The following is a 15,000-nucleotide window of genomic DNA, read 5'->3' on the forward strand; positions in this document are numbered from 1 at the left end:
CAAATAGGCTGTTGAAAGACGGGGGCCTTGTGGAAATAGCGCGGCCGCTCGCTGGCTTTTATGCGTTCCAGGTGACCTTTTTTCCCGTCAACACTCCACATTTAAGAGAGGTTTTTGTCATAGCCTGCAGTTTTGTTTTGGAATTAGCTGCTGCTTTATCAATGTGATTTGATATGCTAAATCAGTGCATGGTTCTCAAAGTGGAGTCTGGGGACACTCAGAGGTCTTTAAGGGCGTTCTAGCAGGTCCCCAGCACAAAGGGCAATTTATTTTCACAAGAATTCCAACCATAAGTAACACAATGACAGAATGTATGACTATTTTGGTCATGGGTTTCATACACTTTCTGTAATAAATCCAAGTGTCACGACCCTCCCACTCTCCTGGCCCTCTCTTGCAGGAGCCTGTTGGGGTCGTTAGGCTGATTGGGTGCACCTGGGCCTGGTGCACTCATTGGGCTCAAGGAGACCTTCAGACCTTTGCACCTTCTGTTCTGTTTGTTTGTTTGTTTGTTGTCTAATAATTTTTGGTTTTAACTTTTACTTTGGTGTATGACTCTCCTAACAGTAATTTATTAACTAAAACTAAGGGAAATAAACAACACAAACTGCATTAAACAAATGGTGAGGAGGGAGAGTGACTGAATGGTCTGAAGACCTTTTTAAGCCCAATGAGTGCACCGGGCCCAGGGGCACCCAATCAGCCTAACGACCCCAGCACCAGGCTCCTTCAAGACAGGGCCAGGAGAGTGGGAGGGTCATCACAAAAGCTCAAATCATATCAAATGGGGGGACCCTCTGAGAAAATCTTATCAACTTGGGGACCGTCAATGTCAGTTTAGAGGTCCTTGAGGTGAAAAACAGTTTGAGAAGCACTGCGTTAAATCAACATCCTTGAGTCTTCTTTTTTCCCTTGGACACTTGCCAGCAGATTAGAGGCTTACAAAAACACAGCCTCCACATGACTCCAGCGAGCCGTGACGTCCCTCTCTGCTCTCCATCACAGTTTCCACATGAAGGCCCTGGCCTTCATCTACCTCGTCCACAGCCATTCAGAAAGGTTTTCAACGTGGACATGTGATCCTGTAAGGGAACGACAGAGCGCAGAGGGAACAGAGGGGAGAGGGGGCGAGTATGAAGTCAACACAAGCGCACGTCTGTTCTCTGTTAGGGGTGTACGCCCTAATTGCGTCTGAAAGATCACTTAGGCCAGGGTGAGGTGACAAGCGAGGGAGGGGAATCCGTCCACATCGCCCCGAATTAGGGCTGGGTCCGAGACTCGATACTGTCCTGAGGTATCGATCAGTCCAGTACCAGTAGTATCGGAACGTATCCTATCAATTGAGTACTGCATTAAAAAGAACTGTAGAGGACTGGCTAGTGAACTAGATTGAGAATGTTGTTTGCTTGTGATGTTTAAAATGATACTGCCCAAATAATACATGTACAGTTTTGTAAACTTATTGATCAAATATACAAATGTAAAAATAATTTCAATAAGGAGATGGCATTTTACACAACTGCTTCCATTCACATGATGGGTATTAAATCGAGGGTCAAAAAAATGGAATGATGTACTCAATTGGTATATCGGTAGGTATCACATTAACGGTACTGGGATTGTAATTTTGTAAACGATAGCCAGCCCTACCCTGAATCCCCCTCAAACTAGGGGAGACAGACCCCCATACGTCTTCAGGAGCAGATGGAGAGCTAAAAAAAGAAGAAAAGAAAAAAGAGGGACGAACCGGTCCAGAGGGAGAGAAACAGCTATTCCAGAGGCGGAGAGCCGGCATAAAGCAAATTCATATCTCACTCTTATTGCCCGTGACACTTTTAACAGCACTTTACTGGGTGCAGATGTTAACACCGCTGCTGCTGCAGGACCAGGGGTCCAGAGAGAGAGAGAGAGAGAGAGAGAGAGAGAGAGAGAGAGAGAGAGAGAGAGAGAGAGAGAGAGAGAGAGAGAGAGAGAGAGAGAGAGAGAGAGAGAGAGAGAGAGAGAGAGAGAGAGAGAGAGAGAGAGAGAGAGAGAGAGAGAGAGAGAGAGAGTTTGCTTTGTATTTAACCATTGGCGATATTGTTCATTCATGCCAATAACGTAGACTGAAAAGAGGTTGAGAGAAACACATGGAGAGAGAGAGACTCTGACCACTGTGTTCCAGACCAGAGGGGGTCTAACTTCCACCGGCTCCACTAATATTAGGAGTTGGTGAAGAGGAGGCGCAACCAATTGACGTTATTAAAACATCGGCAGACACCAGTCAAACCCTCAAATGAGGGAAATGAACCCTGTGTTCTCTGAATAAATGTGAGGTGAAGAGAAAACATCCAGGAGGAAAACATGATGGAATGCTTGCTCTGATCTGCGTTTCACATCTGATACTGTACGTGCCTTGCAGGCAGCGATATGAAAAACATCTACTGAACGTTTCTTGTTTATACAGAGGTAGGCCTACATAAAATGGATTACCAGGCGCCACTCTTCAATTCGGCATAATATAATCTACAGAGCAGTTCCTGTAAGCAGAGATGGGAAGTAACCAAGTACAAATTCTTTGTTAATGTACTTCAGTAGGATTTTCAGGTATCTTTACTTTAGTGAGTATTTATTTTTCTGACAAACTTTTTACTTTTGCTCCCTACATTTTAACACAAATATCTGTAACTCCTCCTCCTCGGGGATTACATAAGTAATGTCACTAGTCCCACTACTTTGTTTATGAGCCCAAGGAAATGCAGGAATGTGGAAGAGACCGGAGGCTCCACTCCCTCTCTCTCTCTCTCTCTCTCTCTCTCTCCCCTCTGTCTCTCCCTCTCTCTCTCTCCCCTCTGTCTCTCCCTCTCTCAGAGGAGGAGGGGGGGGCACATACACGGGCTGTTGCACATCACTACCCCGCACCCTCACCGCCCCTCAGGTCTGCCTCAGTGTCTCTGCCGGACGGACGATCCCGTTCCGCTGGTCCCCTCGGTCCGTTCAGATCCGCAGCTTGAGCAGAGACCATACCTGCCAACATTAAAAAAAAAGTGAAAAAGAGAGAGATTTTCAAATCTATCGGTATTTCGAAGGATGCTCAGGATACCATATTAAAATGCTAGCTTAACTGTGAAGGGGAGACTTTTCATTCACATGTCTTGAGGTGAAAGGTCAAGAGACCCCTTTGAAAATGGGGTTTCCCTTGCCAAAATTGTGCCTAACTTTGGAGCATTATTCAGCCCACTTCCTGACAAGCTAGGAGTTTAGTCTAGTTTCATATGATACCAGAAGCTTCACTTTGGCTTTAAAACTCAGTCCACTACAGTCCTTTGATTCATATCACTATCAAATCAGCAGATTAGCGGGACAAATGACCAATCGGGAGCACACCGTGAGAAATTAAACAGGGAGACTCCCGTGAAAATCGGGAGTGTTGGCAGGTATGGGAGAGGCTTACCAGGATTTCTGACTCTCCCCTCTCCTCTCTCTGTCCTCTCTCTGTCCTCTCCTCTCTCTCCTCTCTGTCCTCTCCTCTCTCTCCTCTCCTCTCTCTCCTCTCTCTGTCCTCTCCTCTCTCTCTTCCACAGTGGCCCATGAGCATTTGAAGGAGCGCGGGATATTCGGCCTCCATCCTCCCCCTCCCGGGGCAAGTCCGGCAGAGTATTACCACCTGATGGCGAGCCACCGGAGCCCATACGGCGAGCTGCTGATGCAGGGGGGTGGGGCTGCTGGGGCCCACCTGCCCGACTACATCACGCCCATCGACGGTGAGTAACTCCGGGGCCAGACGCACCATGAGTGCTGAAAGGACGCCACTTTTATATCACAACATCCACTGAAAGGTGAAACGTTTTGTGGGTCTGCGTTGAAAAATACAAAACACATTGTCAGTTGTCCCAACTCATCATAGTACTGATGTTTGACCCCTTGGCGTTATTTGTTAATACACTGGGTACACCTTTTTTTTTTTTGTCTTTTTTCAACACCAACGAGACCGTAGCCAACAACTTCTGTCACGTATAATGGTTAGGCAACTGAAACAACTCGGTTAAGGTTAGAGAAATGGTTTGGTCACGGTTAAATTAGAAAAACGATCGTAAAAAGTTTAAATGTAGGTTATGGTTGAAATCTACTTTCAAAACGCTGGGATCGAACCCTGGTCGTCGGCATCGAAGGCAAACGAATACGCCCATCCTCCACCCCGACCAAAATGTCCTTACTGGCCACCGTTTTATTACAGTGTCACACTCCCGTGGTGTCTATTTCAGACTTTGTGGGAGGTCTATAGAAGTCTATTGGACTACCCTGCACGTTGTAGAAGTCTATTAGACTACCCTGTATGTTGTGGGAGTTCTATATAAGTCTATTGGACTACCCTGCACATTGTAGAAGTCTATTAGACTACCCTGCACGTTGTTGGAGTTCTATATAAGTCTATTGGACTACCCTGCACATTGTAGAAGTCTATTAGACTACCCTGCATGTTGTGGGAGTTCTATAGAAGTCTATTGGACTACCCTGCACATTGTGGGAGGTCTATAGAAGTCTATTGGTCTACGCTGCACATTGTGGGAGGTCTATAGAAGTATATTGGACTACCCTGCATGTTGTGGGAAGTCTATAGAAGTCTATTGGACTACCCTGCATGTTGTGGGAGGTCTATAGAAGTCTATTGGACTACCCTGCATGTTGTGGGAGGTCTATAGAAGTCTATTGGACTACCCTGCATGTTGTGGGAGGTCTATAGAAGTCTATTGGACTACCCTGCATGTTGTGGGAGTTCTATAGAAGTCTATTGGACTACCCTGCATGTTGTGGGAGGTCTATAGAAGTCTATTGGACTACCCTGCATGTTGTGGGAGGTCTATAGAAGTCTATTGGACTACCCTGCATGTTGTGGGAGGTCTATAGAAGTCTATTGGACTACCCTGCATGTTGTGGGAGGTCTATAGAAGTCTATTGGACTACCCTGCATGTTGTGGGAGGTCTATAGAAGTCTATTGGACTACCCTGCATGTTGTGGGAGTTCTATAGAAGTCTATTGGACTACCCTGCACGTTGTGGGAGTTCTATAGAAGTCTATTGGACTACCCTGCACGCTGTGGGAGTTCTATAGAAGTCTATTGGACTACCCTGCACGTTGTGGGAGTTCTATAGAAGTCTATTGGACTACCCTGCACGTTGTGGGAGTTCTATAGAAGTCTATTGGACTACCCTGCACGCTGTGGGAGTTCTATAGAAGTCTATTGGACTACACAGCATGTTGTGGGAGTTCTATAGAAGTCTATCTACCCTGCATGTTGTGGGAGTTCTATACATGTAGAAGTCTATCTACCCGGCACATTGAAAAAGTGGTACCCAGTGCGTTAAAAGTGATGCCAAGGGGCTGACAGAGCAAACGTCAGTATTTTGCGAGTTGGGAGTGAGAACGAGTTGAAGAATAATGTGATGCATTATTGATCCCCGTAGGGATGTTTGCCTTATGCATGCACCCCCTCCACAGGGAGGTCATAGGTCAGCTACAAAAGCAGCACCGCTGGAGCTGGTCGGGATCCATGCTGCGATCCATTCAAAGTCGGAAGTGGGACATTCCCAGCAGGTCGTAATTAGAATCTCAGAGCGTTCAGTTTGGAAAAACCAGCAGAGAAACACAGACGCCTGAGACATTTTTTTTGTCCAACGTCTCAAATGTACAAGCTATTTACCACACAGGTGTTTTGATACAGTACATTTAAGGTCATGCAGAAAATTTGAAAATCAAACTTTTACTGTATTTTGAGATCGCCATAATGAAGAAATACATATTTGATTTTTTTTTGTTTTGTTTTTTGCTTTGTCCTTTTTTGTGATTTTCTGTTCCCACTAGTAATGTTTGCTCATTTCAGTTTATTAACAGTGATTACTGGGCACAATATGATTCCACACAGCATTGATACTCAGGTTGAGTGAATAATACTGATAAAACTGAATTGCATTTTGGTTAGCCAGGTTTGACCTCTACACACAGGGGCGTAGTGGTAAATACAGAGGTGGGTAAACCATCCGAGGTGAGTAGTTTACCCACCTTGTTATTTCCCCTCATTGATTGATACAGTTGATCTGAAAATAGGTGAGTAAACTATCTGCCTCATTTCAAAGAAGTGGTTACCTGCGCGTTACAAGTGTTTACCCTCCACTCCCCTAATAACATGCACAGTTTTTTTTGTATATTGAGGCCACACATTTCTTGTTTAGGGCCACCAAAACCCTGGCTTGGGACATCAGGTGAGGTGATGCTACCTATTTAGGAGGATAGAAAACCAGCAGTCTTCTGAGAGGGAACCACTGATTCACAATGTAGTATCCTGCAATGTTGACGTGACGTCAAATAACTGCATCTCGAAAACCTCGTTATAATTCCAATTTAAAGGGCCGTTCCACTGCATTTGTCCCACAGAATTTACAACTCTCAGACGTCTCAGTAACAGATCATTTTGTTTTACTGAAAGGCAGAGAAGATGCTTGGGGGTCTGAATCCAGATCATTCAGTTGAAGGAACCCTGTCTACCCACTAGGCCACCCTGCGGTCCATTGATCCGGTTTGACGCTCGTTAAGGAGAATGAAATTCCTATCAGGTGGACGACGGAACTGAGATCAGAGGCGAGGCGTGTGAGGGGGAAAAAACTAGGCTTGTATACATTTTTCATGTCAAACAACTTCAAACGGTCGAGAGCCTTCAGGTGTCGGCCACAATATTTCACCCTCTCCAGCCTCCGCCAGCACTTTTCCATAAACAACAAGGACTTATTGTACTGCCTTGACATTTACAGTGTGCGGCGGTGGCGGGGGTACATTAGGTCGCAGGTATATTTAATGTAATGAATGCCTACTTTCATCCTGCGCTTCCCTTGACACCTTAAAAGGGTAGCCATGTCTGCGAGGGAGAGTGATGGTGGAGGGGATCTCCCCGTGATGCAGACCAGAGAGCGGAGCATGCTTGTCTATCTGGGGTTGTGTGATAGAACGTGCCACCTTAAAGCCATCTGATGCTGTGGCTCCCTCTCTGCTCCTCCGCTCAAGTCACACTTCCAGTTAGGGATGCACTAATACTCGAATAGCCATAGCCAAATAATTGTAATATTAAAGGGACACTTCACCAAAAAACAATGCTGATTTATTTTGCACATGATCTTACACATATCTGAAAACTGTAAACAGTTTTGCAGGCATTCATTTAGTTTGCCAGTTATTGAGAGTTATTTTGAGTTAAGTTGAGGGGCAGTGATGTCATGCAAAATGACATCACCAGGTCATCACCAGGTGTTGGAAAAATAAGTTTCCAACCGTTTCCTTTGCTCTTTGCTGTCACGCAAAAAAACTGTAAACCGCTATCAACGTGTTGTTTTCAACGCTGTGAGCAATAAAATACAACACATCTTCTTTGTAGCATCCATGTTGTTTCCACATTGCGACTTGAAAGCTCTTGATCAAACTGAAGTCGGACAAATTACTTCCCAACTCGGATAATGGGACCATTTCTAAGAACTGACAGTCAATAGGTTGTTCCATTGCAACATCAGCGCACAGCAAATCCGCCATTTTGGTGAGACTAGGCTAACTCTGATTGGTTGTCAGGTTCTGATGAACATTCTGCTGTTGTCCCATGATGAGTTTTGGGATGTACCAGCAGCCACTGCAGCCTTTACCTTGTCCTCTTCAAGATGTTTATTCCAAGTCTTCTGAGGAAGCATCCCAGGTCAGGACAGCAAAGCTCAGCTAGCTATCTCTAGTCCCTGTATATGCTTTTACCATATGTCCTTCTCCCACTAATAACTGATAAGGCCCTTGTGAGTGAAGAATAAGCGCGGCTCATTACCCGGGCGTCTCTTCTCGGGACGTTTACACGGCCATCTTGACAGTCGTTCAGGAGGCTGTCACAAAACACACTGACAGATAATGGCCGGGGAATTGATTCCCGCACAGTAATCAGATATCAAAGCGGACTCCTCTCATCCATCACGAGGAAAAACACGCATGTGTACAAAAAAAGACGCTTTTCATGAATGAAGATGAGAGTCCATTGACACCCATCGAACTACACAGAAGGGGTTTTAACAGGTTTCAATTAAGATCCGAGAATCATAAAACTTCCATAAATTAATGAACAAGTAATCTTTGAATTGAAACTAATACACAAAAATTGCTGTTGCGTGTCATACACCATGCAGGAATATGTAGAAATCAATGTACATTTGAAACAAAACATCAGCAAAATATGTTTCTACAATCTCAATGTAAATTTGAAACACAATGGCAGTTAACTTGAAACCCTCACTGCCTTTCCAACATTAAATGCAAATAAAACAATGTTGGTTATGTTTAGGCAAATAAAATAAAAACTTGATTATGTTTAGGCACGTAAAACAACTTGGCTAAGGTATTAGGGTTAGGGTTTAGGTTAGGCTTATAACAAACACAAAATGTGACTCACAGTTGGAATGTAGACTTTGGAAAAGCTGTGTCCATGACTGGGGATCGAACACGGCCCTCCAGTGTTTTACACCCTCCATCCACCCCGGCCACAACACCTTACTGGCCACTGCACTATTTCAATAGCAGAGTCTATAACGTGTATAAGGTTAATATTCACATATCTAGAAATGTGATGTGCAACAAAATGTTCATATTCTACATATTCATGGATTGCAGAAACGTACAATGCAGACATTGTATTCTGGTAAACAGGCTGTAATATACTGTAGAGTCCTTTCAGTTTACAGTGTGCAGGAGGCTGTAATATACTGTAGAGTCCTTTCAGTTTACAGTGTGCAGGAGGCTGTACTATACTGTAGAGTCCTTTCAGTTTACAGTGTGCAGGAGGCTGTACTATACTGTAGTCCTTTCAGTTTACAGTGTACATTACGCTGTACTATACTGTAGAGTCCTTTCAGTTTACAGTGTACATGAGGCTGTACTATACTGTAGAGTCCTTTCAGTTTACAGTGTACATGAGGCTGTACTATACTGTAGAGTCCTTTCAGTTTACAGTGTGCAGGAGGCTGTACTATACTGTAGAGTCCTTTCAGTTTACAGTGTGCAGGAGGCTGTAATATACTGTAGAGTCCTTTCAGTTTACAGTGTGCAGGAGGCTGTACTATACTGTAGAGTCCTTTCAGTTTACAGTGTGCAGGAGGCTGTACTATACTGTAGAGTCCTTTCAGTTTACAGTGTGCAGGAGGAGGCTGTAATATACTGTAGAGTCCTTTCAGTTTACAGTGTGCAGGAGGCTGTACTATACTGTAGAGTCATTTCAGTTTACAGTGTGCAGGAGGAGGCTGTAATATACTGTAGAGTCCTTTCAGTTTACAGTGTGCAGGAGGCTGTAATATACTGTAGAGTTCTTTCAGTTTACAGTGTGCAGGAGGAGGCTGTAATATACTGTAGAGTCCTTTCAGTTTACAGTGTGCAGGAGGCTGTAATATACTGCAGAGTCCTTTCAGTTTACAGTGTGCAGGAGGCTGTAATATACTGTAGAGTCCTTTCAGTTTACAGTGTGCAGGAGGCTGTAATATACTGTAGAGTCCTTTCAGTTTACAGTGTGCAGGAGGCTGTACTATACTGTAGAGTCCTTTCAGTTTACAGTGTGCAGGAGGCTGTAATATACTGTAGAGTCCTTTCAGTTTACAGTGTGCAGGATGCTGTAATATACTGTAGAGTCCTTTCAGCTTACAGTGTGCAGGAGGCTGTAATATACTGCAGAGTCCTTTCAGTTTACAGTGTGCAGGAGGCTGTAATATACTGTAGAGTCCTTTCAGTTTACAGTGTGCAGGAGGCTGTAATATACTGTAGAATCCTTTCAGCTTACAGTGTGCAGGAGGCTGTAATATACTGTAGAGTCCTTTCAGTTTACAGTGTGCAGGAGGCTGTAATATACTGTAGAGTCCTTTCAGTTTACAGTGTGCAGGAGGCTGTAATATACTGTAGAATCCTTTCGGCTTACAGTGTGCAGGAGGCTGTAATATACTGTAGAGTCCTTTCAGTTTACAGTGTGCAGGAGGCTGTAATATACTGTAGAGTCCTTTCAGCTTACAGTGTGCAGGAGGCTGTAATATACTGCAGAGTCCTTTCAGTTTACAGTGTGCAGGAGGCTGTAATATACTGTAGAGTCCTTTCAGTTTACAGTGTGCAGGAGGCTGTACTATACTGTAGAGTCCTTTCAGTTTACAGTGTGCATGAGGCTGTAATATACTGCAGAGTCCTTTCAGTTTACAGTGTGCAGGAGGCTGTAATATACTGCAGAGTCCTTTCAGTTTACAGTGTGGAGGAGGCTGTAATATACTGCAGAGTCCTTTCAGTTTACAGTGTGCATGAGGCTGTAATATACTGCAGAGTCCTTTCAGTTTACAGTGTGCAGGAGGAGGCTGTAATATACTGTAGAGTCCTTTCAGTTTACAGTGTGCAGGAGGCTGTACTATACTGTAGAGTCCTTTCAGTTTACAGTGTGCATGAGGCTGTAATATACTGTAGAGTCCTTTCAGTTTACAGTGTGCAGGAGGCTGTAATATACTGCAGAGTCCTTTCAGTTTACAGTGTGCATGAGGCTGTAATATACTGCAGAGTCCTTTCAGTTTACAGTGTGCAGGAGGCTGTACTATACTGTAGAGTCCTTTCAGTTTACAGTGTGCATGAGGCTGTAATATACTGCAGAGTCCTTTCAGTTTACAGTGTGCAGGAGGAGGCTGTAATATACTGTAGAGTCCTTTCAGTTTACAGTGTGCAGGAGGCTGTAATATACTGCAGAGTCCTTTCAGTTTACAGTGTGCAGGAGGCTGTACTATACTGTAGAGTCCTTTCAGTTTACAGTGTGCAGGAGGCTGTAATATACTGCAGAGTCCTTTCAGTTTACAGTGTGCAGGAGGAGGCTGTAATATACTGTAGAGCCCTTTCAGTTTACAGTGTGCAGGAGGCTGTAATATACTGTAGAGTCCTTTCAGTTTACAGTGTGCAGGAGGCTGTACTATACTGTAGAGTCCTTTCAGTTTACAGTGTGCAGGAGGCTTGGATGCCCAGACGCTTTTGTCTAAAACAGTCATCGGTCCATTTGTCTCTCCATCTGTTCCTCTCTCCTTGATTTTCTCTTATGCCCCGTTCTCTCGCTTTTGATCTAGATTACACATTTCAAAACACACAATCTAGGAATATTATAGTATTCTGCACGGCCATCCCCCATGTGAGAGGCAATTTGCATTGAGCTTCATACACAGGATCTGTCCTATGGCCTGTCAGCTTATGATGTCAAATCATCAATCAATCAATCAAAAACGGACGCATTTACATTCCGTGTTCAACATAGCAAAGTTTGACTGAGTCTCAGCCTGATCACTATAGCCTGGTGTCAAAGGTCTCTCTCTCTCTCTCTCTCTCTCTCTCTCTCTCTCTCTCTCTGCTGTTCATACTTCATATCTAAGATGTAACCCACATGTGTTTTTGTACCTACAGTACAGTAGGCCTCTCCCAATTGTCAACACATTTCGGTTCCAGCTTGTGCCTTTGGGTTTCGTCTCCCCAAACACCAATCAAGGTGCCGGCTTTCTTGTTATGTCTCGCTGTCCTCCATGTTATTTTATCACCATGGCACCAGAATTATGACAACTTCAGTTGAATGACATCAGATTTACTTTAGCCTACAATTTGAGCGCTCGATACAAGCAGGGTGCAGGCGTCGTAGACCTCGGGATGTGGTCCAGATTAGAGTAGAAGAAATGCAATTCCAAGCAGATTTTTACTGTTTAGAAAACATCAAATTTGAATTGCAGTGTGAATAGTTTCAAGTCTGCTCTGCCAGCAACTTCTGCAGCCAACCAACCAAAGTGCCTAAGTCCCTTTATAGTGTAAAACTGAAATTGGCTTGTAGTGCAGTAAATATCTGGTGGATTTTTTGCAATCCACTAGGCATTGTGGTCAGTGGAAAAGTTTGCATCCTACCATGGCCTACATGCATGGTCAAAATACTGGTCAGCGGGCTGTGGGTTTAGCCGCAGCACTTCCAGACAGAGCGGAGTGCTGTGGGTTTAGCTGCAGCACTTCCAGACAGAGAGGAGTGCTGTTGGTTTAGCTGCAGCACTTCCACACAGAGCGGAGTGTTGTGGGTTTAGCTGCAGCACTTCCAGACAGAGTGGAGTGTTGTGGGTTTAGCTGCAGCACTTCCACACAGAGCGGAGTGTTGTGGGTTTAGCTGCAGCACTTCCACACAGAGCGGAGTGTTGTGGGTTTAGCTGCAGCACTTCCACACAGAGCGGAGTGCTGTGGGTTTAGCCGCAGCACTTCCAGACAGAGTGGAGTGCTGTGGGTTTAGCTGCAGCACTTCCACACAGAGCGGAGTGCTGTGGGTTTAGCTGCAGCACTTCCACACAGAGTGGAGCACTGTGGGTTTAGCTGCAGCACTTCCACACAGAGCGGAGTGCTGTGGGTTTAGCTGCAGCACTTCCAGACAGAGTGGAGTGCTGTGGGTTTAGCCGCAGCACTTCCAGACAGAGCGGAGCACTGTGAATGGGCCCGCTGTGTTGTGGTGTCGGGGGCCAAGGCTCCACTCAGCGCTGCTGAGGAGGGCGGCAGGCTGCCAAGAGCACGAAGCCTGCCAGGCCATAGCCAGCCAGGCACACTAAAGCTGTCATAACTCACTCTCCAGCCGTGCCTTACACTGTGCAGGCACCGCGGCCAAAACAAACGCAAAGCACGTAGGGGTTTGTCTCGCCAAAATGTCATTGTTAAATTATTCGCAGAAACTGCTGCATGTCTGCTGTGAGAGGTGCAGAGAGCGAGCAGCGAAGCCTCTGACAGAGATGGGAAGTAACTAAGTACAAATAGTTTGTGAGTAAGATTTTCAGGTGTCTGTACTTTACTGACAACTTTTTACTCCCTACATTTTAACACAAATATCTGTACTTTCTACTCCTGACATTTTTGAAACAGGCTAGTTACTAGGCATTAGGCTAGATAGCCTAATGCACGGCAGACAAAAACTATTTTTGTATGTCTCTCGTCTTGCGCTTTCACTCATTACGTGCACATGTTTGTGGAAAAACCACATCACACAAATCATTAATCAAAGTATCGTCCTTATACATCTTAATTTAACATGTTTGGATGGGATCTTTCAAGTTTAATAGTCTTCGAATTATATTGATATGACATGAGTTTTAGTTAGCTTTGTACAGAAACAGCCTGCGGTAATACTTTTTAACTTTTACACTTTATTACATTTCAGAGCCTGTACTTTTTTACCTTTTACTTGAGTAAACAAGTTGAATCAGTACTTCTACTTGTACCAGTCTTTTTTATACAATTAACTGTACTTATACTTAAGTAAAGAATGTGTGTACTTTTCCCATCTCTGGAGAAGTGCAGAGCGCGACCAGCGAAGGCACTCTGCATCTGAACACTGTTTTCACATAGAATAAGAGAAAAACAAAGAGGATTCCCGCACACTGCCAATTACTTGCAACAAACTTTAATCAACAACGTTTCGGTCTATCGACCTTCATCAGGTTAAAAACATATACACATAGAATAAGAAAAATGGCCTTCGCCAAGTGCAGTGAATGTCTGGAAATGTGAGTTTCTGCCATTGTTGCATAGACATACAATAAACTGACATAGCAACGCAAGTACATGCTGGCACGCATGGTACTCGGGACAACAGAGACACACGGCAGGCAGCAGACTATACATGTCAATCACAGCCTGGTCACATGGCATTTTGTGAAATGAGTATGACGCTTTAATGCAAATAATGAGCTCCATGCACGCAAAGAGAGACAGACAGTGGATGGCGACCAACTTTCAAACGTTTATTTTTTATTTTTTATAATAAACAAAAAATCCTCTATACTGCTCACCTGACCTGGTGTAATACAAGTCTCCATCACCCGAGATGTCAAGTTGACCTGAAAAAACGTCATTTACACCCTTGTTTTTAGCTGGTCCTAGAACCTGCCCCGAGCGCCCCTTGGTCGACCAGTGAGGCCCCTTTGGTTATGGGGCACCCTCCCGGGTGGTCAGCAGGGGCACACAAGCCCTCAGGTATATCGCCTGATTCGTGGTTGCTGGCGGTCGTTGGCCCAGGATAGTTGGATATAGTTGGGCTCCCTCCGTCCCCTCCTCCCTCCCCCTCTACTGTGATAGTGCCCTCTCTATCTTTCCATCCTCATGCTTGCCGAGTCATAACCAGAGGTAGACTTCTTCTGTGGTGTTTTATGGCAGTTGGCATCCTTTATGTTGCATTACCGCCTCCTGGATTTATCCGTCCACTGTTTCCCTACATTCTGTCCTGTCCTCTCATGCCATTTCCGCTCCACAAACAGCCCAGAGGTAGACATCTGCCACCTGACTCTATTTATAGCTGTCAAATCCTGGCACCTGATGATGTAATTAGTGCGGAACCTATATGACATTAGGGGTGTCAAAAATAATCGATTATAAGATGCATCGCGATGCGGACGTGCACGATTCTGCATCGATTCACAAATGTCAAAAATCGATTATTATATATATATATATATATATATATATATATATATATATATATATATTTTTAATAATCAAATAAAATACAGTATAATGGAAGTACATGCAGTTGTTTATTTTAATTATGGATCATAATACAATGCAATTCCAAATGCACTTTTATTTTAAAAGTAGCCACACAGTGAGAAAAAAGAAAGTGAGAAAAAATAAATCATGTAGGCTATTGCGGAAAAAAGTGATGCATCGATTTAAGATGCATCGAGATGCATCGATAATCGTACTCGAATCGAATCGTAGCCCTCTGAATCGTAATCGAATCGAATCGTGAGGCCAGTGAAGATTCACAGCCCTATATGACATCACTCCTAATGTTATGAGATACTTGTGGCTCTGATTATGTTTTTTTGTTTTGTTTATCGTGACATCAACGATGAGGTCATCATGTCGATGATGTCACTCAGCTTCGTGTCATTGCTGATGATGTCAATCGCAGTGTGACATCACTCTCCATTGTGATG

General features: G+C 44.3%; 1 protein-coding gene across 2 annotated transcripts in view; it reads left to right on the forward strand.

Moving 5' to 3' along the window:
- The window catches only part of LOC310773613 (zinc finger protein GLI2-like), a 138,848-nt gene that overhangs the window by 82,397 nt on the left and 41,451 nt on the right, over positions 1–15,000 (forward strand). For both annotated transcript variants that reach the window (XM_083633534.1, XM_083633535.1), the window contains exon 5: positions 3,564–3,743. In XM_083633534.1, coding sequence (XP_083489660.1) covers positions 3,564–3,743 — 180 coding nt within the window. The remainder of the gene's footprint in view (positions 1–3,563; positions 3,744–15,000) is intronic.

This window comes from Poromitra crassiceps (genome assembly GCF_964638095.1).
Source record: "Poromitra crassiceps genome assembly, chromosome: 3".
Taxonomy (NCBI): Eukaryota; Metazoa; Chordata; class Actinopteri; order Beryciformes; family Melamphaidae; genus Poromitra; species Poromitra crassiceps.